The sequence below is a fragment of the Scyliorhinus torazame genome, chromosome 7 (assembly GCF_047496885.1).
Source record: "Scyliorhinus torazame isolate Kashiwa2021f chromosome 7, sScyTor2.1, whole genome shotgun sequence".
NCBI lineage: Eukaryota > Metazoa > Chordata > Chondrichthyes > Carcharhiniformes > Scyliorhinidae > Scyliorhinus > Scyliorhinus torazame.
Window position 1 is genome coordinate 54,025,140 of NC_092713.1, and position 13,942 is coordinate 54,039,081.

The 13,942-nt window shown below is 47.7% G+C and overlaps 1 protein-coding gene across 2 annotated transcripts in view; it reads left to right on the plus strand.

The window, feature by feature from the left end:
* LOC140426227 (BTB/POZ domain-containing protein 19-like) overlaps positions 1–13,942 on the plus strand; it is a 253,562-nt gene that overhangs the window by 114,766 nt on the left and 124,854 nt on the right. For both annotated transcript variants that reach the window (XM_072510724.1, XM_072510725.1), the window contains exon 4: positions 7,195–7,254. In XM_072510724.1, coding sequence (XP_072366825.1) covers positions 7,195–7,254 — 60 coding nt within the window. The remainder of the gene's footprint in view (positions 1–7,194; positions 7,255–13,942) is intronic.

Genomic DNA, 13,942 nt, shown 5'->3' on the forward strand with positions numbered 1-13,942 from the left:
AGAATAGCAAATATGACTGCAACTGTGTGAGAGAGCCGAAACAGACACCGTCAAAATCTGTGCTGCTGTCAATGAGGCTCTGTGATAGCCCCCATACTGTTTGCAATCTACCTGACGGCACTTATTCACCTCATCAAAGATCAATTTCCCTCTGGTTTGAGAGTGCTGCATAGATGGAAAACTCTTTCATCTCAATCGCCTCTGTTCCCAAACTAAACTGACCACCATGGACATCCATGATCTACATTTGGTGGATGGCTGCAGTATTGTTGCCCACTCTGCATGTGATTTGCATGCAATTCATGATTTCTTCGTCACTGTATGTGTGGAGTTTGCATATTTACCCCTGTGTTTGAGTGGGTCTCACCCCCACAACAAAAGATGTGCAGGCTAGGTAGATTGGCCACGCTAAATTGTCCCTCAATTGGAAAAAAATAATTGAGTACTCTTTTAAAAAGAAAATTCACGATTTTTTCAATTCTGCTAACAAGAAACTTGTCCTGTCCTTGGACATTGACAAGACAAAATTCATAAAACCTGGTTAGCCAAATATTCCACCTCCCATATCTTGGCAGTCCCCTTTCTCAAAAGGCCACCATTGACGAGGAGATCTACCATTGGATCAGCTGCGCCAGCTTAGCCTTTTACAAAATACATCAGCAAACTTAAGAGAGCAAAGACCTCCTCAAGTCAACAAAAGTCCTATTGTACAGAGTGTCGTCACCACATTCCTGTATAGCAGTGAGGCCTGGACTGTTACAAGCAACACGTGTTAGAGAAATTCCATAAGCAACACGTGTTAGAGAAATTCCATCAGCAACACCATAGCCGCACCCAATGGATTCAAAGGGAGGGACCATTGAACAAATGCTAGTATCTTTCTTGAAACCTGATCCACACGTATTTATGCAAAACTCTGCCAAAATCAACCTTGATGGACTGGACACTGTGTGCCTGCATGGCTGACAAACGTCTCCTCTGCTAGGAGAAGAGTTGTTTCTCTCAACATGACCAGCAGGTAGGGTGAGGACGGATTTGCAGGGATAGGACAGCCTTCCATTGTCTCTGGCGGATGGGGTGCAGGCGATTAAGATGAATATTTTGCCAAGGTTCATGTTCTCGTTTTAGTGTCTTCTGGTCTTTCTGCCTGAAGTGGTTTTTTTGGGGTCTGGATTGGCTCGTAATGGGGTTTATATGGGTGGGGCGGCAACCTTGGATATGGAAGGGGGTTTTGCAGAGGGAGAGGCAGGCTGGATGGCTGGTGTTGCGGAACCTGTTTATTTTAATATCGGACGATCAGTGCGGAGAAGGTGTTGGATTGGTTTGGGAACCAGGACGTTGTCTGGGTACGGATGAAGTAAGGGATCGTGCCAGGAGGCGTCGGTGATGGCTACTCTCCCATTTGCTCCAACGAAGTATTAATTGAACCCGGTGGTCATCTCTACGCTAAAAACATGGTGGCAGCATCGTCAGCATTTCAAGCTGGGTGGGGGGGGGATGTCAAGGTGATTCTCTATCTGAGGGAGCCATTTGTTTCAGCTGGGGAACATTGATGCCACATTTGGGGGGTGGAAAGATAAGAGATTAAAGCGGGTAAAGGACTTATTTTTGGACGGTGGTTTGCTGAGTGGGTGGAGCTGAGGGAGAAAGTAGGCCTTGGTGGGATGGATTATGTTCAGGTACTTTCAGGTGCGTGATTGGGTCCGGCGAGTGTTCCTGACATTCCCGGTGGCACCGCCGACTACTATGCTGGAGAGAATTGTTTCATGTGCAGAGTCAGAGAACGGTAGTGCATTCGGAATATGGATGGATTATGGGGAAGAGCAGGTATTGGTGGAGGAGGTGAAGGTTAGGTGGGAGTAAGAGCTGGGTCCCATTTTCGAGGAGTGGATGTGGAGTGAGTCTCTGGAGGGTGAATGCTACATCACCCTGCGCAAGGTTAAGTTTGATGCAACTTAAGGGGTGGGATTCTCCCCTACCCGGCGGGACGGGCGGTCCCGGCTCCGAGGAGTGACGTGAACCACTCCGGCGTCAGGCATCCCCAAGGGGCTAGACTGGGCCCGGAGTGGTTTGCACTGCACCGGCCAGCGGGGAAGGGATTTGGCGCCATATCAACCAGCGCCGAAGGGCCTCTGCCGGCCGGCGCGAGTTGGCGCATACACGGGAGCACCAGCGTGTGCTGGCGTCATCCCAGCGCATGCGCAGGGGGGTCATCTCCGCGTCGGCCATCGCAGACTGTTACAGCGGCCGACGCGGAACAGTAGAGTGCCCCCACGGCACAGGCCCGTCCGCGGATCGGTGGGCCCTGATCGCGGGCCAGGCCACCGTGGGGGCACCCCCCGGGGCCAGATCCCCCCGGCACCCTCTGAGGGCCCCGGAGACCGCTCGAGCAGCCAGGTCCCGCCAGCAAATACCTGGTCTAACATACGCCGGCGGGACTGGACGAAAATGGGCGGCCACTCGGCTCATCGCGGGCCAGAGAATCGCTGGGGGGGGCGGCTGCTGCTAGCGGCCGCCGACCGACGCGGCGCGATCCCTGCCCCTGCCAAATCCCCGGCGCCGGAGAATTCGGCAGCCGGTGGGGACAGGATCCACGCCGCCCCCCGGCGACTCTCCGTCCCGGCGGGGGGTCGGAGAATCCCGCCAAGGTGCTGTTCAGAGTGCATCTCACCAAGGCCAGAATGAGTCATTTTTTTAAGGGGTTAAGTTTCGATGCGGGCGGTGTTCGAGGGGGCCTGTGAACCAAGCGTACATGTTCTGCTCCTGCCCCCAAGTTTCTAGGTTTTTGGAGACCATTTTTTAACACCATGTCCGCAATATTCAGTGTAGATTTGGAGCCCTGCCCATTAGTATTGATTTTTGGGGTGTCAGACCAGCCGGAACTGAGGACTGGAGCAAGGGCAGACGCTTTGGCTTTTGCTTCATTGCTGCCTCAGCACCGGAACCTGTTGAGTTGGAGACAGGCGGCACCGCCCAGTGCCATAGCATGGTTGAGTGATTTTTAAAATTATATATTTTTATTCTCCATTTTCACATTTTCTTCAAGATTTACACCCCACCAACAGACAGTAAACGGTAACGAATACAATGTCAATCCCCTTATTAACAACAACGATCCCATCCTCCCACCACCCCCCAAGCAATGGCCCACATAACAATATAAGCCTTGAATAAAACAAAACCTCCTAAGGAGAAAAAAAAAGAAAAAGGAATCAGGAATCGCCAATGGTCACCATTGATATATATATTCCCCCCCCCCTAATATTCAACGTCATCCAATCCCCGAAAGAGTACCGTGAATGACACCCATGAATTGTAGACCCCCCCCCCCCCCCCCCAACCAGATACAAATTCTTCCCCTCCACTTCCTCTTGTAAACTCCTCCCCCCAACCGCAGTTCCTTCCCCCAACCTTTCACACCGGCTGGACTCACCGAAACCTGTTCTACCAGGCTCCGATGGCCGCAGCCCCATCCCCCACCTCACTCCAGTTCACTGGCTGAATTAAACCAGCCAGTGTGGAGGCATCTGCCCAGGTCTCCTTTCCCTTGCCCGGTCCTAGGGAAAAACAAGAAATCCCCTTTGGCACACAACCCCAGCATACCCACCCAAGCCCCAAAGAACCATCATTGCAAATGAAACTCCCTTGTCCAAATATACAGCCGTCGACTCATTTAGTACATATACCAACACGCAGTGAAAAAATAACGTTACATGAGGCTACATCGGTACAAGACCCGCTCTCAGTCCCAATTCTCAATTCTGCCACAGTCCTTCTGCCTCCGCAAATCCCTCCGCCGCATCCGCCGTCCCAAAATAAAAGTCCTTGGATTTGTAGGTCACCCTCAACATAGCTGGATATACTATGCCGCACTGCACCTTGCTGATGTACAGTGTCTTCTTCACCCAGCTGACGGCCGCCCGCCTGCTCGCCAGCTCCTCCGTGAAGTCCTGGTATATACATATACCAGCTCCAGCCCACTGCACCTCATGCTTCTGCTTTGCTCAGCACAGGACCTTCTCCTTCGCGCTGTACCAACTACTCTTGGCGGCTCATTCGCCTTTACTATTGGTCTCCAGGACCTATGAGCCTGATCCAGTTCGTATCGAGAGGGATCGTCCTTCTCCCCCAATAGACCTGCCAACATCGTGGCAAAATACTTTGTCGGCCTCGGGCCTTCCACCCCTTCGGGCAAGCCCACGATCCTCAGTTTCTGCCGCCTGGATCTGTTTTCGAGATCTTCCATTTTGGCTCGCAAACCCTTGTTGGTCTCTATCACCCTCCGCAGCTCCTTCCTCATCGAGGTGAGCTGATCACTGTGCTGCGATAATGCCTCTTCCAGTTCCTTCAGTGTCTCACCTTGCTCCCACACCTCCGCCGTTGCGCTCGATATCGCCGCCCTCACTGGGGCAATCGCCTCTTCCACCAGCACTTTCAATACCGCCCCCATCTCCTTTATCATCGCTTCCATGTGCTTTGTGAACTGTTTTTCAAGTTCCACAGCCATCACATTGGTCATTTCTTCTGCCGTGAGCAATGCGGCCTTCCCAGGTGCCCCAGTCTCCGCTTTCCTTGCAGCCCCTGCGCTGACCTTTCCACTCCCCGGCGGACTTCCATTAACCACTTTTTTCACGGCCGTTTTTTCCCCAACTTGGACATTTCACCTCACTGTGCCTTCTTACTGCTTTTTCAGCCTCCGTTGCCCCTGGGACCGGGTGTTAAGACCCCGAAAATTCCGTTCCCGAACGGGAGCCCTCCAGTGTGCGGCTGCCTCCAGCCCGCCGTCACCGGAAGTTCCTGGTTGAGTGAATAATGGAGTTCTTGTATCCTGAGAAGGTTAGATTCAAGGTGAGGGGAGCAATTGATGGGTTCTATCAGAGATGGTGACCGTTTATATTGGATTTTAAGGATCTGGTCACTATTAGTTGTATGGGTTAGGAGGGTTTTCTGTTTTTGGTCATTTGGGGTTTGTTGAGGGTGTTGATGCATGGTTTGTCATTTTTATTTATATTTTGTATAAAATGTTAAAACCTAATACAATTATTTTCAAAAAAAATTCACTGGATCAATAAAAATTTGAAATGGGGACTGATGTGATGCTCGAGAGCTCTTTGAACTTTGAAAGAAATGTGGCGAACTTAAAATGAATCCAGTTAGCCGTGGGAATTTTAAAGGTTTTTTGTTTGTTATGTTGGAAACAATGAAGACGTTTCTCTTGAAGCCATGAAGATCTTAAAAGCTCACCTGTGAGAGTAATCAGATCAGATGGGCAGAAAAAGCCAAATGTGTAACAGAGCTGCATTAATGCATGCCTCACTTTTGTTTTCAGCCTTTCCTTTATTTTTCCCTTATTCCCTTTGGTCATTTACAGAAGTTCTGAACATAGCAATTGGTTCATGCATATAATACAGTGTAACTTTTGCCGACACCGGAATCGCAAAATGCGATTGGGCGGAGAATAGGTTCCGATGGCAAAATCACGGTGGGTGCTGATTTGACGGCACCAATGCGCAACGGAGCATTCGGAAAGTGGACACCGTTTGCATATCATTAGCGGGCCTGACCCGGTATTCTCCGGGGCCTCCTCGATGCTCCGCCTCTGATGGGCCAAGTTCCCGGCGGCGCGGTTCACTTGTGCTTTTAACAATCGTGCAACAGGCATGGTGGCTGCTGAGGGAGAGAGAGCGGGGTACGGAAAGTGTCCAACAACGCAATAGATGCTGATAGTTGTGCCGCTAGCCGGGGTGCTTCTGCCAGTGCCGGGGGGAGTAGTGGATGGGCACAGAACACCATTGCCGCAGCCAGCAAGGCGGCCAAGCAGCTGCACATGCTGCTGACTGCCCACTGTGAACTTAGAGCCACAGGTCGTATGGCTGTTCCCCCCCCCCCCCCCCCCCCCCCACAGGCCACCCCTCGGGTGCCCTCTGGCCCCAGCCCACCCATCAGCTATATGGATGCGCTCCAGCACAACCAGGCAGGATGCTCCGTTACGCCATCCGGTCAATGGGGTTTTCCATTGTGGGGCAGCCCCATGCCGTCTTGAAACTCCCAGGCTGCTGCCAAAACAGAGAATCCCGCCAGCGGAGAATCCAGCCGAAGGTCTGTGGTAAAGTGGAGCTTTAACAGAGGTTAACTAACAAAATTTTTCATGATTTTTCATGATGTAAAAGCCAAAGAGAATGGTGATGGGCATAGTAAATATGCCCATAGGGGCAAAGGTTGGGTCCAGATGAGGCATGTATGTCTACAGAGCAGCCATCAGAATGAAGTGGTAAAGAAAGAAACAAGCCAGGAATGAAAAAACTAAGAAACACAAAGAACAAGATGGATGTGGAGGTTATGATCTTTGAGTCCAGAAGGCATTATGTGGGCTGAGTCAAAAGCACTGTTCCTCGAAGTTGTGTTGAGCTTCATTGGAACACTAGCAGGCCTTGGAGAGAAGGATCAGAATGGGATCAAGCTGGAGAATTAAAATAACAAGTGGGCTGGTGGGCAGCACGGTAGCATTGTGGATAGCCCAATTGCTTCACAGCTCCAGGGTCCCAGGTTCGATTCCCGGCTTGGGTCACTGTCTGTGCGGAGTCTGCACATCCTCCCCGTGTGTGCGTGGGTTTCCTCCGGGTGCTCCGGTTTCCTCCCACAGTCCAAAGATGTGTGGGTTAGGTGGATTGGCCATGCTAAATTGCCCATAGTGTCCAAAATTGCCCTTAGTGTTGGGTGGGGTTGCTGGGTTATGGGGATAGGGTGGGAGTGTGGGCTTGGGTGGGGTGCTCTTTCCAAGAGCCGGTGCAGACCCGATGGGCCGAATAGCCTCCTTCTGCACTGTAAATTCTATGATAAACTATGAAAGTGACAGGAATCTCAGGGTGATACCTGAGGACTGATCGGGCGTGTTCTGCAACACAGTCACTCTGTCTACGCTTGGTCTCCCCAGTGAAGAGGAAACCACATCATGAACAGTGAACACAGTACACTAAATTGAAAGAAGTACAAGTAAATTGTTGTTTCCACCTGGACTGCAACAGAATTTATAGAACTAGAAATCTAGCACCTGGGCTAATACTTGCCCAGGCACGAAAAAATTGCTTTACCAAAACTTTACTGTTCTTAAATTATTTTTTATAAAGTCTGTCTTCACACAATTGCCTGATTCATGGTATATTTTGTCTAACCGGTGATGGGTCTGTTTTTCAGCTGTGCGTGGACTATATCAACAGTACTCTGACAGTAGAATCTGCCTGTGAAGCATTGCAGGTAAGTCTTGAACTGTCCATTTGCTCTACTTACATTGTTATACATTTCCTTTGCTGGTGATTGGTGACTGGAGGTTAATCTTGTATTTTTATTAACCCAGTGCTTGACTGTAACTGCCGAAGGTTGCAACTCACCTGTTATCATGGTTTACAGACTGGAATACATTTTAATTTTGTTTTTTCTTGGACCATTTCCCCTTTGGCTGTGCCTTCTCAGCTTAACCATGGTAAACCACTCAAGCAACAGCCCAGGAAATATTTTGGGTTGTGTCCGCAGGATTGGGAGTGTTCCTGTAGGGCCAACAAAAATCTCTGGGCCACTACTGTCCCATCCAAGGTGTTCCCAAAGGTGTTGACAAAGGGTGATCTGGACTCGAAACATTAACTCTTTTCTCTCCCTACAGATGCTGCCAGACCTGCTGAGATTTTCCAGCATTTTCTCTTTGGTTTCAGATTCCAGAATCTGCAGTAATTTGCTTTTATCCAGTGTTCCCAGGAAGGCCTTGTTTCCCCAGATCTTTGCTGGCTTTGTGTGGGAGCTGGTTCATTTTCTGTCCCTCCATTACAGGAAATGAGGCCTTGGACTTTAACTAACTGGGCCAGTCTCCATTGGACATTAACATTCGGCCTATTGTTTTTTTTGTCTTTTTAAAGGCTTTCAATTTTTAAAAAAAGTATTAATTTATTTTTGATTTCCAGCGTCCAAACCTTTGCTCCAATTTCTCCTGCGGTTTTCTTGTAGTTTCAAATTGTTTTCTTAAAAGAAACACATCAAGTTAAGTCTTAAAACATAGTTATGATTCACTAAGTATAGAAATAGAAACTGGTTGAAACTGAGGTTTATACATTGCAAGTTGCCAGCTGGTGATACCTAGTGACATTCCCATGAAACTACTGTTTATATTTGGAATTAAAAGATGTGCGGTAGTCCAAATAGTTCAGTGTGTCTATTAAAATGTTGGGACAGGCTTGAGCGGCTGAAAAAACTACTCCTTTTTATATGTTCTGAAATATTCTCCTTGGCTGAGATACCAAAAAAAGCTGATGACGTCGGTGGATCTGTTCCCCAGTGAGAAAAAGTTGAAGGGGAGGGCTGAAGAAATATTTATATAATACTTGACCTAAAAATAGTCCGGTTCAACCCACAAAGAGGAAGCACTTTTTCCTTTGTATAACGTTTTGTTGGTCGTTCGTCGAAATGTCTGTACTACTTGCGTAAACTGCCCCTGCTGTGGAGGTCCTTGTCCTGAGGGATTAACAATTGCAGTAAAGGGCTTAAAGTACAGTCTTCTGCTTCAGTATCACACTTTGGAATGAGATATGTTAAACTCTGGAAAGAAAGATTGCAGTGACAGAGATATTTACAGTTGTATTGAGATGTGAAAAATAGATCAGAATATTTTCTTCATGGTGAGTGACTAGGAGCAGTGTTGGGGCAATGGAATTTAGGTGTCCATGTGCCTAGACCTCTAAAAGCTGGTGCATTGATACAGAAATGTAATCAAAAATGGCGATAGGTTGACATACAAGGACAGGTCACATAAACTTAGTTTCTAATCCTGTTGGTTTATGAGGTTGAAGAGTGATCTAATTGAGGTGTCTAAAACGATAAAGGGATTCATTCAATAGGGTAAATACAGAGAAACTATTTTCTCTGGTGGGAGATTCCAGAACAAGTGTCTTAGTCATAAAAGTAGAGCTAGGCCAGTTAAGAGCGAAATAAAAACAGAAAATGCTGGTAATACTCAGCAGGTTAGGCAGCATCTGTGAAGAGAGAAACAGAGGAGGTGATTTTCCAGCTACGTTGCGCATAGCACAAATCCTGCTATGTCAGAAAAATACCGGGTGTGAACTAGAATACCATGCATTTAATTAGGTTTTAAAATGTAAAGGCGGCTTGACGCCAAATCTTCCGGGAACGTGCAATGTTCTCACCCGCTGTGAGAATATTGGCTGTCACTTAACTTTGAGAGTGGGACGCCCTTTAAAAAGGGCACCCTGATCTCTGAGGAGTCGGACCTGCCGCATGTTTATGCCCCACCCCTCTCAATGCTGATGCCAATCACGTCCCCCTCCAAAACAAATGACTAAATGCAGCAGTAAGATCACGATCAGAGGCGCGATTTGCCCAGTTATTCACAGACGAAATGACATTTCATTATTTTTTGGAAGAAATGTGCCCAGAGTTAACAGTTCGGGTCAGCTGAGAGTGAAATCAGGAAGCTGTTTTCACAGGAGTGGATAGTAGAAATCTGTAATTCCCTTCCCCAAAAGGCTGTGGTTGCTCGATCAATATAAAATTTCAACACTGAGACTTATAGATTTTTTGGTTAATTAAGTGATATGAAGAAAAGATGAAAAAATAGATTTGAAATGCCACTTACACCAGGCGTGATCTAACTGATTGACCCCAGGCTCTGAATGGCCCACTGCTGTTCCAACGTGTTTAATGATCCTGTATTAATTGCCGGTAAAATGTCAGGCTTGCCAGAAGCCTCGGTGCTAGGGAGAAACAACAGGTTGATTACCTCTCTATCCATGAGTACATGTGTAATCATAGAATCCCTACAGTGCAGAAGGAAGCCATTCGGCCCATCAAGCCTGCACCGACCCTCTGAAAGAGCACCCTATCTAGCCACAGGCCCCCACCCTATCCCAGTTACCCACCTAATGTTTAGATACTAAGGGGCAATTTATCAAGGTCAATCTACCTAACCTATACATCTTTGGACTGTGGGAAGAAACCCACGCAGACACGTTAGAATGTACAAACTCGACACTGAGGCTGAAATTGAACCCGGGTCCCTGGCTCTGTGAGGCAGCAGTTAATATAATGTGGATTTGCAATGCCCAAAATTTAGCAGATTGCCAAGGACATATTGCCCACGTTTGATGCTAAATCCCTATCAATTATATAGAGAATTTGGAGCTGCAGGGAGACAGTTTTGGATACATCTTGTGCACCTTCAGATTCTGAAAGGAGTGCTACAAAATCCAACGCAGCAGAATGACGTTTTGTGGCGGGATGTTGCCAGAAGTCCACAAGACACTCTATTGGTCTGAACATGGCTAGGTCCTTCCCAGCTGCCTGCAAGAAGCAGAGGTACCATTTAAACTCGCTAAGAAGGATTCTATGCCTGAATTGGGAATACTTTGTTAAATTGGTGTCCGTGCATGCCCAAATTGTCATTTACTCAACTCACTTCAGAAAATCATGGCAGGCACAATCGATGGAGCATCATACACTGCACCCCACCACAAAGCAGCTCCATGTTTCTCAGTGATCAGCTTCTTTATGAGCAAATCATGCAGGTCTGTGCTACCTTGTGCCACCCAGGAATGTGGTCACCAGGCTGGCTACTGGGGGATAAGGACAGTCCAATCACCAATTGGATACCTGTCAACAACTTGCCATAGATACGGAGCCACGCATTAACAAGGATTTTTACTGAACAAACCATTTGTCTCCTGAAATAACAGTACCACTGCCCAGACTGTTCCTGAGAAATTCTTCAGATTAGCCCAGATTGAGTGTCAAGATCTGTTACGGTTTGCTGCATTCTTCACAATCTTGCCAACCAAAGGAGAGTTGAGTTAGACCTTCTTTATGAGGAAAAAGTAGAGCAGGGTGATAAAGAAGGGAACAAGGAGCTGAATAATGCAGAAGAAAAGTATGGCACAACGATACAGCCAGCTGTCAGAGATGTCAGGCATCAAATCAACGAGGAAACATTAATTAATAACAGGCATGAATTTGCATCCTTTGAAAGCCATAGGAGGTGCTGGTCTACACAGCCAACGCGGCAGCTGTCTGCCCTTCCATCTAACCTGTCATAGCTGTCACTCGAGGCTCCATTCTTCTGGGTTCTACTGCAGTGCTCACAGAACTGACCAATTGCTCCATCGTTGGTTGCATGTTCTTAATGCCGTGCACAAAGACAGCACACGAGTTTGATTGATTGGTTGACTGACTTATTGTCACATGCAACGAAGTACAGTGAAAAGCATTTTTTTGTGGCCAAGGGTACGTACACAGTCGACAAAAGAATAATCGACAAAGTACATCGACAAATAGTGATTGGTTACAGTGCGGAACAAGGGCCTAACAAAGCAAATACATGAGCAAGATCAGCATAAGGCGTTGTGAATAGTGGTCTTACAGGGAACAGATCAGTCCGAGGGAGAGTCGTTGAGGAGTCTAATAGCTGTGGGGAAGAAGCTGTTCCTATGTCTGGATGTGCAGGTCTTCAGACTTTTGTTTCTTCTGCCTGATGGAAGAGTCTGGAAGAAGGCAAAACCTGGGTGGGAGGGGTCTCTGACAATGCTGCCTGACCTCCTGTGGCAGCAGGAGGTGTAGACAGAATCAATAGGAGGGTGGAAAGCTTGTGTGATGCATTGGGCTGAGTTCACCACAGTCTGCAGTTTCTTGCAATCTTGGGCCGAGCAGTTGCCATACCAGGCTGTGATGCAGCCGGATAGGATGCTCTCCATGGCACATCTGTAGATGTTTGTGAGAGTCGCTGCAGACATGCCGAATTTCTTTAGTTTCCGTAGGAAGTAGAGATGTTGTTGGGCTTTCATGACTGTCGTATCAACGTGAGTGGACCAGGGCAGACTTTTGGTGGTGGTGACCCGAAGGAACTTTAAGTTATCAACCATCTCCACTTCGGAGCCATTGATGTAGACAGGGGTGTGTGTCGTGCTATGCTTCCTGAAGTCGATGATCAGTTCCTTGGTTTTGACGACATTTAGAGAGGGGTTGTTTTCGGTACACCATGCAGTACACAAGTGATCTATCTCCCTTCTGTAGTCTGATTCGTCGTTGTTTGGGATACATCCGCAAACTTATAGAACGAATTAGAGTCAAATCTTGCCACACAGACGTGTGTATAGGGAGTACAGTAGGGGACTGAGCACACATCCTTGTGGGGCCCCTGTGTTGAGGCCTATTGTGGAGGAGGTGCTGTTACCTATCCTGACTGATTGCGGTCTGTTGGTGAGGAAGTCAAGGATCCAGCTGCACAGGGAGGGGTCAAATCCAAGATTGCAGAGTTTGATTATGAGCCTTGTCGGGATAAAGGTGTTGAAGGCGGAGCTGTAGCCTATGAACAGCAGTCTGACGTAGGTGTCCTTATTCTCGAGATGTTCAGGTGTTGATTGTAGGGCCAGGGAGATATCATGTGCTGTGGACCGGTTGCAGCGCTAGGCGAATTACAATGGATCGAGATCGTCTGGGACGCTAGCGTTGATCCGTCTCATGACTAGCCGCTCAAAGCATTTAATGATAACAGATGTCAGGGCCAACGGTCAGTAGTCGGTGAGGCACGATTTGGATCTGATGTTGTGCACAAACTGACTGGCTCGTGACCCAGTATAATTAGAATGACCTTGTGAATTGGCATTAGTCATATGTATGGTAGACCCATGGCCTATCAGGGCTAGAATGTAAGACCCTCAGACAAGCTCCTTCCTGTGCTTTTCTATCTCACCACCATAGATCCTGCAAAGTTGTGCTGAGTGGATCTCTGCATGCAGCAATCTCTAGCCAAACCTCTAAATTATGTGCAGCAACAGTCTTTCAGCTGCTCTTTACAAGTGGAAGGTGAGGCAATGGCTGTTTCTATGCCCTGCTGTCCTCTTTACCTTCTGCCACACGAGGGCTGATTGGAGCTTCTGGAGTTGGAATAGAAAGAAAAGGTAGAAGTGTTGGCATTTAATGGCATGAATGAGCAGAAACAGATGGCTGGCTTCTGAAAGCAGCAACAATTTGTCATGCATCATGTGTGAGAATGACATTTAAGTGAGAAGGGAAGGAAAGATGGTTTAAAATCCTGCAATATTTCTTAGGGCCTTGACAGCAGCATGCTGCTGAAGCCTGTCTCTACCCCCCTCCCCCGTCCCCTTGTTCATCACTTATTCTTCAAGTAAACATTAAAACATAGAAAATAGGTGCAAGAGTAGGCCATTCGACCCTGCCCCACCAATCTAATATGCTCATGGTGATCCGCTATCTCAATACGATACTCTTGTGATGTCTCCATACCCCATGACACCTTTAGAGCCCAAAAATCTATTTCCTTCTTAAATACGTTCAGTGACTTGACCTCCACAGCCTTTGGTGGCAGAGAATTCCACAGGTTCACCACCCTCTGAGTGAAGAGTTTACTCCTCATCTCAGTCCTAAATTGCCCACCCCTTATCCTGAGACTGTGACCTCTTGTTCTAGACTCTCCAGCCAGGTGAAAGAACATCCCTGCATCCAGTCTGCTCAGCCCTGTCAGAATTTTATATGTTTCAATGAGATCCCCTCTCATTCTTCTGAAATACAGGCCCAGTCAACCCAATCTCTCCACATACAACAGCCCAGCCATCCCAGGAACCAGTTTGGTGAACCTTCGCTGCACAACCTCTATGGCAAGTATATCCTTTCTTAGATAAGGAGACCAAAGCTGCACACAATACTCCAGGCGTGGTTTCACCTAGGCCCTGTACAGCTGCAGTAAGACATCCTTGCTCCTGTACTCAAATCCTCATGCAATGAAGACCAACATACAATTTGCCTTCTTAACTGCTTGCAGCAGCTGCATACTTGCTTTCAATGACTGGTGTACAAGGACACACAGGTCCCTTTATACATCAACATTTCCCAATCTATCACCATTTACATAATATTCCACCATTCTGATTCT